This window comes from Triplophysa rosa, linkage group LG2, assembly GCF_024868665.1.
Source record: "Triplophysa rosa linkage group LG2, Trosa_1v2, whole genome shotgun sequence".
NCBI classification, from domain to species: Eukaryota; Metazoa; Chordata; class Actinopteri; order Cypriniformes; family Nemacheilidae; genus Triplophysa; species Triplophysa rosa.
This window is the reverse complement of record NC_079891.1, coordinates 27111523-27130851: the sequence shown is the minus strand read 5'-3', so window position 1 is coordinate 27130851 and position 19329 is coordinate 27111523. Positions and strand designations below refer to the sequence as shown.

The window sequence follows — 19329 nt, the reverse complement described above, 5'->3', positions numbered from 1 at the left end:
CTTAATGGCGAGAAAGCATTTTTCATGTCCAAAGTATTTGTTTTACTTGCTGTTAAATATGTGAACGTTAATGTATGTGTATTGTTAAAATGTTTTTGAATTAACATGACACATACATTTCTCAGAAAATGACATTGTATAGTTTTAAAAGTGATTAAAACTCTGACAAAACACACATTCCTTAACGTGTGTAACATTTTGATTTAATTTTTAGAATAGTTTATTTCTCTGCTTCTAGAAAACGAGCACACAAACAAATGGAAAACAAGTGCTTCTTCATTCATTAAAGACCCTTTACAGTCTCTTAATCTTATGCTATTGTTTAAAAAAGTATAAAAGCAAAGTATAAGCAAAAACAATCAAAAAGTGCGACTGAATGTAAACTAAATGTGAAAAAAAGTACAAATAAATTTGCATTAAAATGCTATACGTACGGTATTTCTGCATTTCTATATTCCATACTGTACATTCAATTTAATGAATGGCAACAGTTGAATGATTCAAATTTATAGCAGTACATCTTTACACAAAAGGTTGCAATTTAGCTGATTAGTGAGGCATGATGGTCGACGAGGAAGGCATATTTCATGCACCCCGAGAACTTTACAGCGGCTGAAAAACAAAATGTAAGTATAAGACATAAAGCACAATCAAATTAACCGCCTCTCACCTAAATACTTAGAAGGTAATATTTTTGTTATTGTAATAATATTAGTGTTACTTTCTAGTTTAACAAAGACTCCAGATAATAACAAGACGGGGAAGCTGTTTTTTTTTATAAATTTGGATATATATTCTAAATAATTATTCGTTAAAGACTAGCATAAAAACAATTTCTGGTACAGTTGGTTGTTTAATTGGTCTCTGTATTTGTGTTTCTTACATCTTTCTCATTGCATGTTCCACAGAGGCATCCAAACAGGCCGTTGATCATCTGTATGGCACAGAGGATGAGCTGCAGGCCATTGACCACCAACAGTGTTGAGAACAGACCTACATTAAACTCCACCACGTTTTTTGGCTCGGTGCATAATCCCCATATGTCATGATTTTTAAGGTAACTATCATTCCTGAGGGATAGAAAACATTTGAATGAATCAAAAGACAATCTAATAAATGTAAAAAAAGAAAGTAAACAAAACAAACGTGTCATTTAATGCTGAAAAGTGTAGACTGATGTGAAGTGGCTCTTACCGGTCTTTGAAGGGAGTTGACCAGATCAGACCTACTTTACAGTATGGCCCATTGATAAGGCCCATAAGTGCCACTACAAAACTATAAAGGGCACCAACAACACCCACCGCTGCAAATAATATGGACAGAAACATCTAAAACAGAAATTGCGAATGTTTTAATAAACTACACACAAATATACAACTACAAAATATGAAATGTAAAAACATGTCTGCTTGAGTGGTATTAGGTTTAAACTGTTCTTTAACCACTAAGCAAAATGTTATTCAGTAAAAGAACTAATATACTTGATCATGAAGGTACAGAATAATGTTTCATAAATAGGCAAGTGTGTAATAGAAATATTATTTAGCCAATATTAATTTTAATCACATTAACATAACTATTTTGTGTATGGATTTGAGTGCTTTTGTAATGTGTTTGTGTAATTGTGAAATTAAAAACCTCCAGATCTGTCACTGTTAGACTTTAATTCTTGTTACAGTGTTTAGGTTGTACAATCAAGTCATAATCTCCAAATATTTGCTAAAGAGATCCGAACCACAAGCCAGGCTCATGAGTCAACCATTTACAGATTTCCAGTGCCGTTTACAGTTTCCTTTTTACAACATGTAGGAGCGCCTGTGTATTTTCAAACTAATCTGTTTTATTCACTCTGTCAAGCACATGACAAATGTTCTTCGCATCACATGTAAACAATTACTTTCTAAATATGCTCATGCCCTGCGTTCTAAGAAGCTTCACTCTACTGTGATATAACTGAGTACGGAAATGTGATTTCTTTATATTCTAATGTGATCACACTGTAGAACTGTATCATGTTATAAGACAGTCATCAGTTTGGGTATTAGTTTTTGTGTATGTTTCGTGTATGTGGTTGTTTATATTCCTTGAGCTTTATGATATTTGAGCTCTTTAAGTTTGATATAAATAGACATGGGGTTTAAATTTAAACTGGTTGGAGCTTCGTGTTACTGTACATGACCGTTTTGTCCCTGTAGAGTTAATGTACATTTCACGCTATTTAAAAATGATGGCCCTGCGCACAAGCTTTTACATAACTGAATTTCTAAAGGATTATAGATATTTATAAACTGCAAACTAAAAATAACTGAGTCTGTTTGTAGGTTTGTAGCTCACCCCACAGCGGTTACCGCAGCAGCCCTTCTCTCCTGTCAGGTGAATATAAAATGCGGGAATCAACACCTGCAGGTAGAGAAAAATATATATATTTTTGATGAATTTTTCATATTTAAGTTATTGTATATTTATGATATTTCTGATTGATTCCAACACTAATGCATCTTGTACATTCATAATTGAGTTACATCATGCAACTCTTTTTTTACTTTTTCCCACATAAAAAATACTGTAGAATACTAAAGCATTTACAAGTTTATCATTTTACAATAGTTAATACTACAGAATACTCTTGTATATTGTAGTATGTTAACTATACTTAAGTAAAATTACTATACATACTACATTGTAATACAATTTACAATAGTTTACTATAGTAAAAACTCTAATATATGACCATACTTTTTAGGCGTTGCCCAACAATCTATCTATAGTTGTGTGTATATTTATCTATATATATATATATATATATTATATATATATATATATATATTATTCCCAAGTTTTTTAATAAAATAAGAATTCATTTTTATACTTGATCCCATTCATCAAACTAATTAAATTAAAATCTTTTGCAGAGAAGTTAATTGAAGTAAACATGTGACTGACAAGAACCAAACAAAACTTACTTTATATATATTTTTTGTTTTATATATACATTGTATTTATAATTTATTTATTCTTTATACTTCTTTTTTGACTTTTTATTCTTTAAACTTATATTTTATATTTTAATAAACTCACCAGTGCACCTCCTCCAACCAGTCCTCCCACGTATTTGACCTCATCTGTAAGTTGTTCATTCTGCGCGTATTTAACATCCCAGCCAGGGAAAAACAGTATGATGTTACAGATTATCGAGATGAGCGCCAGTGGATACAGAGTTCCTCCGACACACAACGCACATTTTCCCGTACACATACTGCAAAATGTGTGTTATCCCTAAAGTCTGAAAAATTTAATTGAGATAGGTGCTGTATTGCTACAATATAAAATTATTGAATTGTAGTATTTTATAGAAACCTTTTCAACTCTACGAGAAGTTTCACGTCCCACAGATCCCCAAAAATAGAGTGTCTTTCAGTGTGCTGAGGTCTTTATAAACACTGGCTGGACATTTGTTATTGAGTTAAGATAAGACAAGCCCATGAAATTCTTCCTCTGACCACACCCTGTGAGAACTTATACAACTCAATAAAACATACAATATACTAATATGCTGTTGTTTTAGCGGTGTGCCTAGAGTATAGTATTATAATTTCATATATTTATACATGACAAACAAACCTATTTTACTTCGAAACCAAGAAGATGAGGTTCCTACTTTTAAGGAAAACACAATGACACACTATTAAATCAAAACTACATTTTAAAATTCATGCACATCACACGTTTAGACATTTTATGCATTTAACTGACATGTTTAAAGACACAAAACCAGGCTCTGGTTGTCACAACAAATAGAGACACTCTATCTTTAACCGTTCAGCTGCAGTCTGAGTCAGAAGTGACGTTAAGGATATTATGGCATATTTAAACAGTGGTGACTGGCACAGATGTATACAATGCACTGTTCAACTCTAGGGAAGTGTTTGCACGGGGTACTCTAAAACAAATGCACCACTGGACTTTGGACCATCTCTGTAGTGAGAAAACACTGTAAAACAAATAGTACTATCTAACACATTATCAATATGTAATTTTCCAGTATAACAGAAAGGGCTGCCACTGAAGTTTATGGGGCCCACGACAAAATGAAAAACTTTATACATCCAGCACTGTAAAGATGCTTTTAGCAGGGTCCCATTGGTGAAGTGTCCGCAACAATGTTCCCTGTGGTTCCTTCACTGATGCTGGCCCTCCTAACCAAGGATTTTTAAATACTACTCTTTTTGTGATACCAAGTAAAAAAATTATACACACACTGTACAAGTATACGATGAATCGTTTTCACAAAGTTTACACAGGGTTTGTGTTTATTAAAAGGTGCAGTCATGGAACACGTCTGTCTTTTTTCCCGTTTGCCTAACCCCTAACCCCAACATACTGAAACATACTGACCCACCCTTTCAAGCAAACCACAGACAAAGACGGTCTTTCAAGACAAACAATCAAACTGCCAAGAAATCATATCAGAATGTTCATTGTTATTTGTTCAAGTGTTTTTTAAGCATATGTGTAAAAGTCTTTTAATAATGCCGGACAAAAAATGCACACATTTCCTGTTAAAAGAATGTGGAACAATGTCAGATTTCTAAACACCTCTTATCTTGCTTTTGTATTGTTTTATGACTTCCTCTTGTCATTTGTCATGTTTTATTAATGACATGCTTATAATTTTAATTTATAAATAATTTATGTCACACACAAGCACATACACAAATCACAGTATAATGTACAAGCCCAGGATGTGTCACATGCTCTTTTCTTGACATTTAACTACAGCATGTATCAGTTATAGTGAATAAAATGTTAAAGTGCCATCAGTTATTTTCACAAACACCAGAAATGATCAATGAACATTTATTATATATTATTATTACACGGCTCATTTGAATGCTTGATTCTGATTGGCCAGTCGCGGCATTCCAAGGGTTGTTATTTTCAAATATTTCAAATATTTCTCAAAACTAATAACACCCTGTAACCCAGATGCTGCAAATCATTTTGAGAGGGGCAGTTTAATATTACACAAAAATGTATTATAAATATGTCTTTTAATAACATATATGATATTATATTTACAAATGATTAAACCAATTTGCCTGTTCGTGACGTTTGAACGTCGTTTCTTACTTTACAACCGAAACTAAACGGTTTTTCCTCGCGGAAGGTCTGCATTCGGTAAAAATGAGCTAATAAAATATTTCAAATTCTTATTTGAAAATTACATGGCTCTGCTTCGCGTCGGGTCCGGATCACACTGTCGGGGCTTATTTCTGCGATAACAACCGGCTGCCTGTACATTATCCCTTACTTTAATATAAATATTAAATTCATTTTTCCGAGCCCCAGAGCGCCCTCTGCAGGACAAACGGCCTCTCTTCTTTCGTGTATCCTACGCCTCTTGTGCTGATGGGAAACACAATGATAACATAAACATTAGCCGTATATAGAAACGTTTAGTTTATAAAAGGTGAAAACAGCAAAACGTTAACCGAAGTCGTTATTTTTCTGACTAAACAAAATAAAGCTACCGAGATTAAAACACAGCCATTGGGGCAGGGCTGGACTTAAACACAAATTTCAGGCCGGGATATCCCACACTCATCCAGGCCACAAACCACAAATCTATTTTTTATTAAATGTAGAATGCTTTGTAATCATCACACAATGCGCCATCAATGCTTAATTAAACTGACAGTGCATTGTTTTTGAGCTAAATAAATACAGTTTGGCTTGAGAAAGTTTCAAGAAAACAAATTTTATCTTGTGGCCAAACCACAAAAGCACATTAAAATGATTTATACTCAGTGTTGGGTAAGTTACTCTGAAAAAGTAATTAATTACTAGTTACTAATTACACATTCGATAATGTAATTAGATTACTGTACAAGTTACTCTCTTCAAAAAGTATTTAATTACTTATTACTAATTACTTTCTATATCCTACATCAACCGTGATGAGTTAAGTGATTCAAGGATGGACATGAAACGGCTCTTTTAATTCATTCAAATAAATAATATGAAACTACATAAAATATTATTAGTAATTACAAATGTGAGAATTATACATTAAAGCACGGATTTTAAAGTTAAGATTTTGAATTTTGATGTAAATTCCTCTTCTGCACACACACATATTACACAAAGTATTTAGTTTAATTACATCAGAAGTAACTGTAATTAAATTACAGAAAAAATAAGAGTAATCCCTTACTTTACTCTTTCAAGGGAAAAGTAATTAAATTACAGTAACTAATTACTTAGTAACTAGTTACACCCAACACCGTTTATACTGCAAGTCTATCTCAAACTGAAGATTCATTTGATCTTTAGGTTTTATAATGAAACAACAAATACACATTATATGCTTAAATTGTATGTGTGAAGAGAAACAATTGAATCGTGCTGTCAATAATCTCTCCTGCACTGCTTTATGACTGTTTTCCCTTTAACTACTATTGACGTTAGAAACGTGAATGTTACTTTGTTGACGGTCCCTAAATTCACATATTGAATGTCCAACGTCAAGCCATTTTTATGTCAGTCTTTTATGGCGTGCTTTTACTGACAAATAGATGCTCTCCACTCGCACGCGGAAGATGGATTTCCTTCACTCTTGCACAAAACTGGACACGTGCCCTTTGATTCCCTGGGCATAAGCAGCACTCATCCAGTTTTTAGCGAGAGCAAAAGAAATCTGCGTGCGAGCGACGTACGTTTGCGCTACAATAACATGCTATCGACATTTGTTTGTAAAAAAAATGCCACAGCTGGCTGGCAGTAGGCCAAATCAGTCGACAGGCCACCGGGAATCGTCCCGGTTCTCCCGATGGACAGGCCGGGCCTGCATTTGGGGGAATGTTTACTGCCTCGAGCTGTTTAACCGTGCACGTGCACGCCCACCTGAACGTCACATTCTATTGGTTTAGACGCTTTGCAGTCAAGCTAGTGGAATATACGAAATATGTCCGGATCGTAACATTTGTTATGAATGGCCATTTGTTGAAATTTCAGAAAGGTTTAGCTCAGAAGCTAGACAACCAAAATCGGTTTAATTCGCTTTCGGAAAGCTGCTGTGTTATTTTAAGACCTCTGTAAAAAAGTTACCACCTACAGGGCATAAACTATGGAGACGTCTGAGGAAAGGACGATACCCCAACTGAAAGATTTTTTATTAACTTTCATGCCAGAAAAATGTTTTGACCAGTTTTTCCTTCAATTCAACTTTATACACGGTGAGGGTTGATTTGATCTCAGTTAACATATTTACAAAATGATAAGAAACAAAGCATTTACACAAAAGTGACATTATGCTACACCGTTTGAGATAAGTCACAGTTGACATAGTCTACAATATATTATGTTTGTCATATACCTCACATAATTTTATGGACATGGATTTCTTAAATCTTATTATCATTCATCTGATTTTGCAGTGCCCTGTCTGAAGATTGTCATGAGTAAGACTATGGGAATACTGGTTTTGATGGCAACTATTTTTGGTGAGTGGCCAACTTTATTTGATACTAACAAATCTGTTATTTCTTCAATTAAGTGTTAAATTATTCTACTTAAGTTGTACTATTTGTTTTCACATGTTTTTCATCATATTATTGTGGATTTCGTCACAGCCCCACTGGCTCAGATTGGGAAAGTAGTTTGGTGTGGAAGGTCTGATGGTTTGTGTCTGGGATCTGTCTTTCTGGAACTGCTAGCCATCTCTGCTCATGGAGCTTTCTGCTACACGCAAAAATTTCCAACTGAGTATAACGGCATTTCTATCTATGTTAAGTCTGTTTTGGACATAGAAGTATGTGCTCAGTATGTGTTTACAGTCTTGCTAAGACATGCAGGTGTGTGTATGCAGAGCCTGGGGGGAAAGTTTGTTTGCACTGATCCAGATTGCTTTCCTGACTTTTCTCATCCAGCACTACAGAGGAAAAACTATGAAAGGTCAAAAACAAAATCACAGAATCAGTGACAGAACTTAATAATGTGTTACTTATTTAAATAGGCGTGTTCTTTTGTTTCACACAGGTGTATATCTTCTTGCTCTATACTGTGCCTTCATGTATTTCCTGGTTTCACCTTTGACCCCTGTGTCAGTGGTTTGGAAACTGCGTGAGTGGAATGTGCTGTTTGTTATTGCTGGCAGGGTGAGACACGACTTAAATCCATAAGTAAGTGTGTGTGTACATTTGCAAGGAGCAATTCTTTATTTGTGTGTACATATTCAGCTCATCCAGGCATGCAGTAACTACAGATGTGGTCACACCGGCCAGCTCTCAGCTCTCTCTATTTTGTTGGCCTTTTTGGGGTCTCTAGGGCGCATCTTCAGTTCATTACAGGTACACACACAAAAACACATTCAGTGGGCTAACGGGATTAGTCAGTGTTGCTGGATCAAGCACTCTAGGCTGAAAAAACAAGCCCAAAATATGGATATATTATAATAGGGACTTAGTATTGCTTAATAATCTTATTCATTGTGGTATAAACTTGCAAACACATTAAAAAGCTGGGCAAAAACAAAAACTCTTTGAACAAAAATCTCTTACTCTTACATTAAAGAAGCGCCTTTATGCATCTGGGCTGGTCACGGCAGCACTATTGGAGGAAAGCATAAAGAAACTGCCATGATTAATAATGACATAATACAGCGTGCGGTCAAAAAACATGTCACATGTGGTCACATTATAGTGTCATAGAGTCAGAACACTAGCCGAGATTTTTTTTCTAAAAACAAGCACAAATTCCAATATTTACAATTTAGTGAACAATTGCACTGTACTGTACCATACAAGCAACTTAAATAATGAATAAGTTAATAAACAAGTCCTGCTTGTAATAGGGACTTATAATACTATCTTTGGCAGATTGTTTTGTGTTATATTTTTGCAATATTTTCTATGCTGTCATGTTAATAATCTCTCTCTCTTTATTTCCTAAGGAGACTGGCCTTTCACTACCAGCTCAGTTGCATGCAGTGGCCTGTTGTTGCAGTGGAGTGATCCTAATACAGGTTCTGTTAAACTGGAATAAATGCAACATAGAGAAAGTGAGGCAAGTGGATAAAGAGAAGGCTGAGTAGAGGTTTTTAAGAACCTTGGCAGATGTGCAGAATCTCTCATATTGTGTTGAAACGCTTATTTTGTGTCTGTTACTTAAAACTAGTTCAAAATCACTAGTTGGCGCAAGCCGATATATGGTACTCTCTAAGTCTTATGCATTCGATACATGCCAAAAACAGTTATAGTGTCAAATGCAGTGCTACATTTGAATAACTTTGCTTTCTCTGCATATGCATATGTCTTTCTACATTGATAGTTTTCCTTTTTCTTTTTTTGCGTTTTGTACATTTTGATAAACATACGGGTTTGTGTTTTTTGGGGGGCTTAAGTCATCAGACGTAAACAAATTTGATTGATTTGGTAGAACAAAACTGGCCAACACCATAAACTAACAGTGTAGTTTAACATTTAAGTATTTAGTTGAACAGTATTGATTTGCTTGTCAGTATTAACATTTTGAAAAAGCCATGATTTGTAATTTTTCTCTGTGGTATTTTCAGTAGAAATGAAATACGTTTAGTAAACGTTTTGTAATGGGTCCTTAAAAAACATTGAATCCATATGCATTCAATTGAAGTTATTTTATAGCACTCATGTTTCTTATTGAGAGAAAGTAATAAATAACTTAACACATTATAAAACGTTTGCACACACACATCTTGACGTTGATAATGGAATTTCTTTGCTAATCAGATGGGATTGATGAGATTTCCTGACAAATCAGGCTTCACAAAGCAGAAGCATGAAACTCAAGTGAGCTTGTGTAGATTGCAGAAATAGACCGCCAGGTGGCAGAAGAGTAGTGTTTCATTTACATGACTCAACTGATCATCTACTCTTTGTAATTTTATGATGTTCACTATTTCTTTGTGGCTTTCTTCAGTTTGGCCAGTTATATTAATATATAACTAATAATAGTTACATTATATACACATATTAACACCCCAGAATGTGTATCTGCATTAAAAAATATTATGAAATCCTGAATTTGTACTTTCAGCATTTTAGTCTCATTATGTTGTTTTATTTGTTTAATTTTGATGTTATGATTTATGCAGTACACTCTTCTCTCACACATTTTCAAACACCTTATTCTTAAGTAAAATATCATCAGTTAATTTGTATAAAGTTACTGAATTATTCTTTTATGAAATTATTTTTAGTCAAACTGGGCGGAACTATTATAGGGATTAGTTGTAAAATCAAGTCTTGTAAAGATATTGAAATGACGTCCAGCGTGTCCTTTACTGTTGCTTAGGAGCTGTGTTGACAGTGTGGTATGGTTTGTTTGTTGGGTCTGGTTGTGTAGTCTTGGCTCTGTCTGCTTTGTGGGAGGTCTTCTCCGCTGGCTGTGTGTTTATTTCCAGAGCAATGAAAACTCGCTGAAACATGAGTCATAAACATGAGTTTGTGTGCCTGCGTGTGGTTCTCTCCTTATCTACCTGTCCGAAAGATCTCAATCTACCATCAGAACGATCTAATCTGCTTGTCTGTGTGGAAACACCACGCCATGCGTGTGTTTGTGTGGCCTGCCCATGAGGGTCTGAAAGTATTGACTTTGTTTTTGTACACGCTGCTTGTGAGGACTTTAAAGAATTTGGTTAAAAATAAAGTAACTCATGTATTCCTTTTTTAACTCGTTGTTTTATTTTTTATTTTGCATGAGATTATAATCGCTGTACTTTGATGTGCTGTTTGGGTGTGTTTGATAAGCAGCCCATTGATGCGGTTTGTCTATATATCTAAAGAAGGTGGTCGTGATGCTCAGTGTGTGTTTCTATCTGTGTGGGCTCCACCGGAGTCGCTGATGATACAGATCTTTCTGTATTTTAAGCAAAAAAATCCAACAAAAAAATTCTGAATCAGTGCAGATAAATGCCATCTACACAGACGTAAGTTAGTGTAAAATGAAAACTGCTTCAGTAATATTGGAAGATTTGTTTCCTGTCTGTTGGTCTTGCTCTAAAAGAAAAGAACAGCTGCAGTGAATCAATACTTAAATCTGGGTGCTGTAATCCCTCTGTAGTTCACTGTGCCACGTCAAAGCTTCTCCTGTGTGCTCACAAAGTTATTAACAAATAATATGCCAGCTAAAAATAGTTGTTGAAAGATGAAGTGACGTATTGTTTGCATGCTTGAGCAATATGTGTGCGATAGCAAGTGCGATGTGGAAGGTGTGGAAAGGCCACTTGTCACATCATGTCTGCTACGGTTTTTACATTTTTTCTTCTTGGTCTGGCCAAGTTTGATTTATATGAAGCAGAAAATCTGTTTTAGGAATGTGTTTTCTGCTTATTGTTTTGTAAATTGTGACAAGGTTAGCAATGATAGAATAATAATATTCCTCCTCTGCCATTATTGTGTGTGTGTGTGTGTGTGTGTGTGTGTGTGTGTGTGTGTGTGTGTGTGTGTGTGTGTGTGTGTGTGTGTGTGTGTGTGTGTGAGAGAGAATAGAAATAAGCACTCTGAATGAAGTTTGATGGAGGGTGAACAAGGTACTGAAAAGCTACTTTGTATGAAGGGCTGTTACGTCAGTGAGAATACTTACAGCAATGATGGAAATCCTCTTAAAACACGTCCTTTAATAAATCTGCCACTTGTGCATGAGCGCACCTCATATCTGTGACTACAGCTCTGATAAACATGTACCTTCACACACACTTCTTAAACTCTCATATAAACTTGATAAACAGTATATTTGCAGTAGCCTATATTTTAGTTAGTATTTATATTTTTTAAGATTTTGTAGTTTAACATGCTAATAAACATCATTATATTGCAAAAGGTGAGCTGATTGTAGTTCAGCGCTCACAGTCATTTATGTTCCTATAAAATATCTTTAGCTGCTTTAAAGGGATAGTTCACCCAAAAACACAAATCCTGTCATATTTTTATTCACCCTCTTGGAATATGAAAGAAGATATTTCGAAAAATGTTGGTAACCGAACAACGGTGGCACCCATTTACTTGCATTGGTTTTGTGTCCATACCATAGAAGTGAAATGTTCCGTCACCAACATTCTTCAAAATATCTACTTTTGTGTTCTGCGGAAGATATAAAGTCATGCAGGTTTGAAATGACATGAGGGTGAGTTAATGATGACAGAATTTTCATTTTTGTGGGTGAACTGTCACTTTACATTTTTATCAACTTGTAGCTTTGCAACTCATTTCAACTTACTGTTTTAAAATGTGGTTGATGTATCTTAAAAATAAGTTGAAATTGCTTCAAATAGTTAGTTGAAACAACTGAAGCCAACTTGATTGTATTAAAAAACCTAAGCAGTAAAGAAAATGTACAATGTATGATTGAAGCTCAAGGGAATGTTCAAATAATTAACATTTCTGAAACACTGACTCACTAACAGCAGGTGTTCTGTGTGACGTTAGTTAAACGTTCGTGACGACATTTGGCTTGTCAGTCTGTTTTTTTTCTGGTCTGTCATGCTTATTTTCCATGCATGATTTGTCTGTGGCAAATTGTTGTATACTCTCCCACGAACAGACGCCACACCTACAATCTGACAGACAAACCTGCAATACTTCTCTCTCTCTTTGTTTGAGAATGCAAGTCAACCATAATTTGGTTCTAGGTGGCATTCAACCAGACAGCAGTGCAGAAGTATGCTGTTGGTCCTGCTCTTTGTTGTAGCTCTGAACTGGAGCATAGCAATTTTGTCCTGCCTAGCCACAAACACACAGATATATAGCCAAACATGTAAAAAACACGTGCTTACACATGTTGTAGGCAGTTTAACTTTATCTCGTAACTGTATCATTCTACACACAGACAAAGCTTGTCCTAAACACACTTGTGGATTTGTTGTGTGGACTGGTTGTCATCTAGTGTTTCCGAACTAAGTGTGACTATATAGTATACATTTATAGTATAAAGAAATACATTTGTGGCTCATTTGGAAGTGCTGTATTTTCTTAAATCAAGATTAATTGCAAGTTATCAAATCTGTCTGAACCTTATTGGAAGAATTGATAGTTTTGACTTTTTTGTGTTCTAAATTGTCCAGCAAGACTCTGACCTTTTTATGCTCCAAGTGAGTTTTATAACATGTAAATGTTTTTTCGACTGAAATTGTAGTCTCTTGTTCTTTCTCTCTCTCCGGTGGGTGTGGGGTTTTGGGGTTAGTTTGGGGGATTGCGGTTGCTTTGGGAACAACCTGTGGAAGCCTCTGTTTGTTGCTAGGAGATTTTATGCTTTCAACAAGAAAATCTGGCTCCCCCTTCAACTGAACCCCCACACATGCACACCCACAGTTGGACACACACACACACACACACACACACACACACACACACACACACACACACACACACACACCACAGTCACTTAATTTTGGAGTTTGCCAACTGATTAATTCGGAAAATAAGATGTTAATATCAAAACAAATAGAAATGATTCCTGGCAACTTTCTTTTTTCATCTTGTATTTTATGTTGCTACACATACAGTATCATTCTTTATTCCCACTTGCCACCTGTTGATTTCACATTACATATCACGCAATACATTACCAACTAATATTCATTGACAGCTATTTACACTTCAGTTTCACCTTTTATTCTTTTTTGTTTCATACTGTCATGTTTAAAGATGCCCTCCCTCTGAACGGTACACATTAAGGTCTTATTTTCCTCTCAATACGACTTCCTGCAATCGAGTTTATGGGTCCAGCTAGGACTATATTTGCGGTCATATGCGTGTTTATAACTCCCATCCCCCTTTCAAAACTCTTCCTCGCCATCTCCCCCATTGCTCCCCTCCCCTCCACCCCCGATTAGCCGGTCCTGACTGCACTATTACCATGAGAATAGCGGGGAGCAGCGAGCGGGTTAAGCTCGGGACTGCTGAGAGAGGGGAGACGAGGCACTCAATGCAACGCTAATTTTCTGCCCGGTGGGAGAGCGAGAGAATGGAGAACAAAGGCGAGCACAAGAGGCGCTGAGAACTGCGCGCTTTTACTGCGCGCACCTGCGTGCTCAAAAGCGCAGGACAATGAGACTCCGAAACGGCCAATTACGGCCCGGACAGCCACTCGCTTTCTCTCCTGGAAAAAAGCGGGCAAAGTATAAAAAAGAGAGAAAAGGGAGGGATATTCTTCCGACCTCTGTGTTTTGATCCTCCTAACTTTTATCAGTTTTAATCGATGTCCACTTTCTTCCAGAAGTTAGGTGACGGAGGTCAGATGTCCCATCAGCACTCGCCGAGACCCCGTCCCTCCCAAACCAGTGTCATCTACGCGCATTGTCCCCTTTACTTGCTTAATTTGGTGCGTTTTAGCTAATTATAATATGAGTATATCGACTTAAATGCGTTAATATCGGGACCGTAAGCCGCTATCGTATTAACGATGAATTAAAAGAGGCTGGTCGGATTTAAACGGACAAGTGTTTATTTGCCGTATGGAGAGAATCAATTTTCAGTGTGGTTTGATGAAATATCGAGGGGGAACGGTCGTTTTAGTAATTTCGCAATAAAGGTCGATGTGTTTGGGTTGGGCGGTGTTGTTGGCGTGTACACTTATCACATTATCCTCTAATGCGTGAAAGTGTGTAGGTTGTGGCGACGTAGTAAAGTAACACCTGTCATCTTATCATTACATATAACAAACTTGAGCCTTACTTTATTTGCAATTTCTTTCTATTTAAATCTAAATAGAAATTGCTGCTAAAGTGTTTTAATGGCTTTGTTTTTCATGTAAACAAATACATGTTCTGTACAATATTTATGTATGCCAGTGGAAAAGAACTTGTGTAGTTGAATAATTAACCAAAATATTCTTCATAATATTTTCCTTAAACTTTTAGCATCAGCCCACAAACTTTTAAAAATAAATTAAGCTATACATTTTGATTTTTTTCTATTCGTATTGCCTATGTATTGTCTGCCAAAGCATGCTGAGACAATAGTGTCATAACATTTTCATTTATTTTAAAGTTCAGTTGCATATGAATTTTCAGATTCTGTAAGAAAGAAAAAAGACAAGTGTACAAAAATAATAAAATACTTTATTACATTTTTGTTGTTTTTTCTAACAAGGTTGCCGAGTCACATACAAGATTATTAACCCTTACTATAAGGGCTTTAAAGTAAAAGAGAAAACATTTCACAACAATACATTCTTAGTCAAACACAGTGTTTTAACAAGCTCATAGTTTTAATGAACATCATTCGAAACGTTTTGACTCCCTCCTTTTTACACAACACTTATTTACAATGTTCTATTTCTCAAGGGAGTTGAGAATTATTTGTTCTTTTTTTTAATAGAAAATACAGACCAATCCCTCTAAGCAGGATCTATATTTCATTTTCATTTTTTTAATGCAACAAAAATCTGTTGGAACTCAGGGCACAATATATCTATACTAACGTAGAAAAACAAAAATGTCTACACCGTTGTGCATTTAAAATGTTCGCGTTAACTAAAAAATGCAGAGCAGCACAATGAGTCAAATGAGTCTTATGGTATGAAATCTTAAAAGTAAAATGTGGGTGATTCGTTCTGAGGTGTTTAGATGATGAGGATAAGCAGCGACCAAGGGAACATGTGCTCAGCTTCTTCCCCTCTTGCACTATGTAGTGTTTACAGTCATGCCTTTGAAATCAGTAATCAATGAAATATTAACTAGCTGGCATAAGGTTTTAACTATGCAAATAACCAGTAATCAACCAGTCAGGTGGTTAGCTAAAACCAGTGACCAGTCGATTACAGAAAGTCAAATCTGCCATGTTTTTACTCAACTAGCAATTTCACAACAGTGCACCAGGCCACAGTTAAGACCACCGTTATCTACCACTGTATAGAAATCAAAAACATGGACCTTTGGGTGAAACACATTTCACACAATGTTCAGGCACTTTAACAAGTCCAGCTACCACGGGTCTTCCATTTCGACCGTGTCCGCACACCCTCATCCTTTTTTACCTTTCAAGCTGACCGTTAATGTTCATACATCTATAGCACATCGAGTCATGTGAGCCCACATCGATGGCCCACGACAAGCCTCCGAACTCGATACAGGAACATAACAACAGTTCCTGATCAGATGTGAGTGAGAGGTGCTGTGCCAGTGAGGTAATGCTGTTGGATGTTGGAGTAACCTCTCTGTGCTCCACTGTCTGTAGTGTCTCCACCCGGGATATACATGCTAATCATGTCCCTCAGGTCGCCTTGTAAAGGACCCCGCTGGTGGCTGTGGGTTCCGGTGGGTGAGTGGGACACTTGGTCTGGTTTCACCATGGACATGACCGGGCTGGGATTCTGTGGAGAGCTGCTGTAAGACATGGGGCTGGAGAAAATACATAGGAAAGATTTATTATAACGCGATATAAAAACATTTCTGTAAAGGCTATATTGTATAGCATGTTGTTTTGGTGCCTACGAAGAAGATGTAAGTATAATGACGTACACAGAGCGGGTCCGAATATTGCGTAAAGATTATAAACTTACTTGTAGGAGTTTGCGCCATTCATGTATGTTTGTGCCGTGGCCATGGCAGACGGATACTGCAGGGCAGACAAATCATAGCGGTGCAGCTGCTGACTGTAACTCAGGGCATCAGTCTGCATCCCAGCATAGCCACCTGTGTGACCCCAGCCGTAGCTATCCATCCGCGGACTGCCTCCCGATCCTTGCGCAGCGGCCGCCGCCAACAAGTTGCCGGCCGATAGAGGATACTTAGCAGCCGGGTTGTCCTTCTTCAGAACCGGTTTCGTTTTACGACGGGGCTTGTATTTATAATCTGGGTACTCCTTCATGTGCAGTGCACGAAGTCGCTTGGCCTCGTCAATAAACGGCCGTTTCTCTGCGTCGGTCAACAGCTTCCACTCCGCGCCCAGGCGCTTGCTGATCTCGGAGTTGTGCATTTTAGGGTTTTCCTGTGCCATCTTGCGCCTCTGACCCCGAGACCAGACCATAAAAGCGTTCATGGGCCGCTTAACTTTGTCCATAGGATCGACGCTCTGTTGTTGGTTGTTGACACCCGGTTTGGCGGCTCCATGAGTCACCCCGTGCGTAACTCCGCCGTTCAGCTGGGTCATTCCCTGCGCGCTCTGATGCGTCGGCGGCACGGACGACTTCATGTCGTGTTCCAGCATGCTGTACATAGCTGATCAAAAAGACGGGAGGTGATACTAAAGTATCACCGTCAACTACAAACGGACTTAAAATCAAATCCACTTACTTTCAGTGACCGCCTAATTTAAACTTTTACGCACTTGTTTTATGGACACATAAGTCTAAAAAGCTAAAGAAAACTGACCAAAACTGTAAGGAACAACTACTTGTAGATGACCAACGGCAGTCAACGCGTTCTGAAATGACTTGTTTGTCCTAAAATGCAAACAGGTCCGAGCTCAAACTCTGCGTCTTGCCCGAAACTCTTTCAGTGCTTGAGTGATAATAGAATTTCATCACTGTCCGCCTACAGCTGCTTTCTTTCTCTCCACATTAGCATCACTAAAGAAGGGGTGCGGTGAATGTGGAGAGACCATGAGCAGGAGGAGGATTCAGTTAGGGCGAGGAGAAGAGTTTCTGTGTTCACCTGCAACTCTTTACGCTGAGGTTACAAAATAACTTTTTATACTTACATTGGTCATTTTTACACATATTACGCACTACATGTTTGTAAAGTTATGAAAAGTCCTTAAAAGGACACTATATACATGAATGTTTGTCAGTATAGAAATGCACAATAACCGTGAAGTAAAAACTTCCCGTTGCATTTATTTAGGCTACTTCTATCTGAAATCATCTTGATGAAAATATAATGAGAAAAAGTTGTAATTATACAACAGAATGTACTGAAACCCATTTGTCAAATACTTCTATTTATAAAATTCATAAATGTAATACTTTAAATGATTCTGAAACACTATGCCTAAACATAAAAAAATAATTTATAACATCTCATAAATAAGATCAAATAATTCAGCTTGGATTTTATGTGATGGGGATTTTGTCCTATAAGAGCACTTTCACTTTTTTTGCCCGAGGTCTCTTAATTTTGCACCCTGCACAAATGTTAGGTGTGCCCCAGCACACCAAGTTTTAAGGGCTTGCTATGCTTCTAAAGTAAAACTAATTTTTATTTGTTACAACCATTTGTAAATGTTTCTATTTCTAAAGTTACAGTATGTTGTGGAACATAATTCACAATTGAGATTAGTTGGATTATAACACAAAGTAGGCTACTTCCACAAATTAAAGGAAGCAAAACTTACATAAACAGCATCATATTATAACAACAGCATTGCTTTTCCCACATCTTGATACCAAGTTTCTTATTTTAAAATGATGATCAATGCATCATTTGCAAGTTGCTTTGAATAGAAACGTCTGATAAATGTAACATCAGTAATGTTATTTATGTTGAGAAGGGACACTTTGGGGCAGTTTTTCTTTTGTATTTATGTCAGATAAATAAAATGCTGTTAGTTTTATGTTTTTAACACACTGTTAAGGCTAGTTCACACTGCACCAACAAACACTAACATCTTTGGTTGTTGGGTTTTGTTGGATCGGTGCGTCAACCTTGTTGGTGTTTGTTGGGCAAGTGTGAAGATGACACACTTTAAATCCAACAGTCAACCTAAAACATGTTACAGCAGCAGTGTGAATAGTGGGACTGTTTTTCTACACTACCTAACACTTTTTTGTGTGTCACTTTAGTCATATAAATATTGTGGCCTGCATGAAACATGCACAACGCACTGTTTTGTGTATCTGACGAAACATTTCTTACAGCAAAGTGACTTGCAATAAAGAGCACTTTACTTTAGGGAATGTTTTTTTGGAGTAGTTGGTAAAAAAAGTGTCCCCTCTTTTTTTTATTTTGCTGTCCTGCCTGATGCCGTTGAATTCAGATGTGTTCCACCCCAGTGAGCCATCTCTCTAATGACTGCAGGTGTGAGTAGTTACTCCTTATCACCCAGTCAAGTCATACACATTAGTTTCTATAGGCATCACTTCACACGTCTATTGTACTCCTGTATCCCCAAACACAGCCACTACGACTGACCATCAGAAACAAGTGTGACAATGACCTCCCCCCCTCTGAGTTCAGCTTGTAATAACACATCAGCTGAATGTTCCTATAAGGGCTACATAGAGCTGTTTAAAAGAATGACTTCATTTGGGTTCTTATAACAGCTTACGGCAGCAGTGTGTCTACTTATGAAATTTGTCGGTGTACTGACTTTTTATAAGTCACAAATTTTAAAGCGAGGGAAACTTTCTCACGTC

General features: G+C 36.8%; 3 protein-coding genes across 3 annotated transcripts; 1 reads left to right on the top strand and 2 right to left on the bottom strand.

The window, feature by feature from the left end:
• Positions 1–102: 102 nt before the first annotated feature.
• tm4sf21a (transmembrane 4 L six family member 21a) lies at positions 103–3382 on the bottom strand. Its single transcript, XM_057327857.1, has 5 exons — positions 3079–3382; positions 2335–2400; positions 1195–1328; positions 884–1070; positions 103–612 (listed from the first exon to the last, which is right to left on the bottom strand). Exons 1-5 carry the CDS (start codon positions 3253–3255, stop codon positions 604–606), a joined length of 573 nt encoding a protein of 190 aa, XP_057183840.1. The 5' UTR covers positions 3256–3382; the 3' UTR covers positions 103–603.
• Positions 3383–6614: 3232 nt separating this feature from the next.
• Positions 6615–11438, top strand: mpdu1a (mannose-P-dolichol utilization defect 1a). Its single transcript, XM_057320102.1, has 7 exons — positions 6615–7235; positions 7437–7502; positions 7632–7764; positions 7868–7953; positions 8038–8156; positions 8238–8348; positions 8951–11438. The coding sequence occupies exons 1-7, from the start codon at positions 7127–7129 to the stop codon at positions 9089–9091; spliced, it is 765 nt and encodes a 254-aa protein (XP_057176085.1). The 5' UTR covers positions 6615–7126; the 3' UTR covers positions 9092–11438.
• A 2290-nt stretch (positions 11439–13728) lies between these two features.
• sox19a (SRY-box transcription factor 19a) lies at positions 13729–17539 on the bottom strand. Its single transcript, XM_057326237.1, has 2 exons — positions 16537–17539; positions 13729–16375 (listed from the first exon to the last, which is right to left on the bottom strand). Exons 1-2 carry the CDS (start codon positions 17190–17192, stop codon positions 16129–16131), a joined length of 903 nt encoding a protein of 300 aa, XP_057182220.1. The 5' UTR covers positions 17193–17539; the 3' UTR covers positions 13729–16128.
• Positions 17540–19329: the final 1790 nt, after the last annotated feature.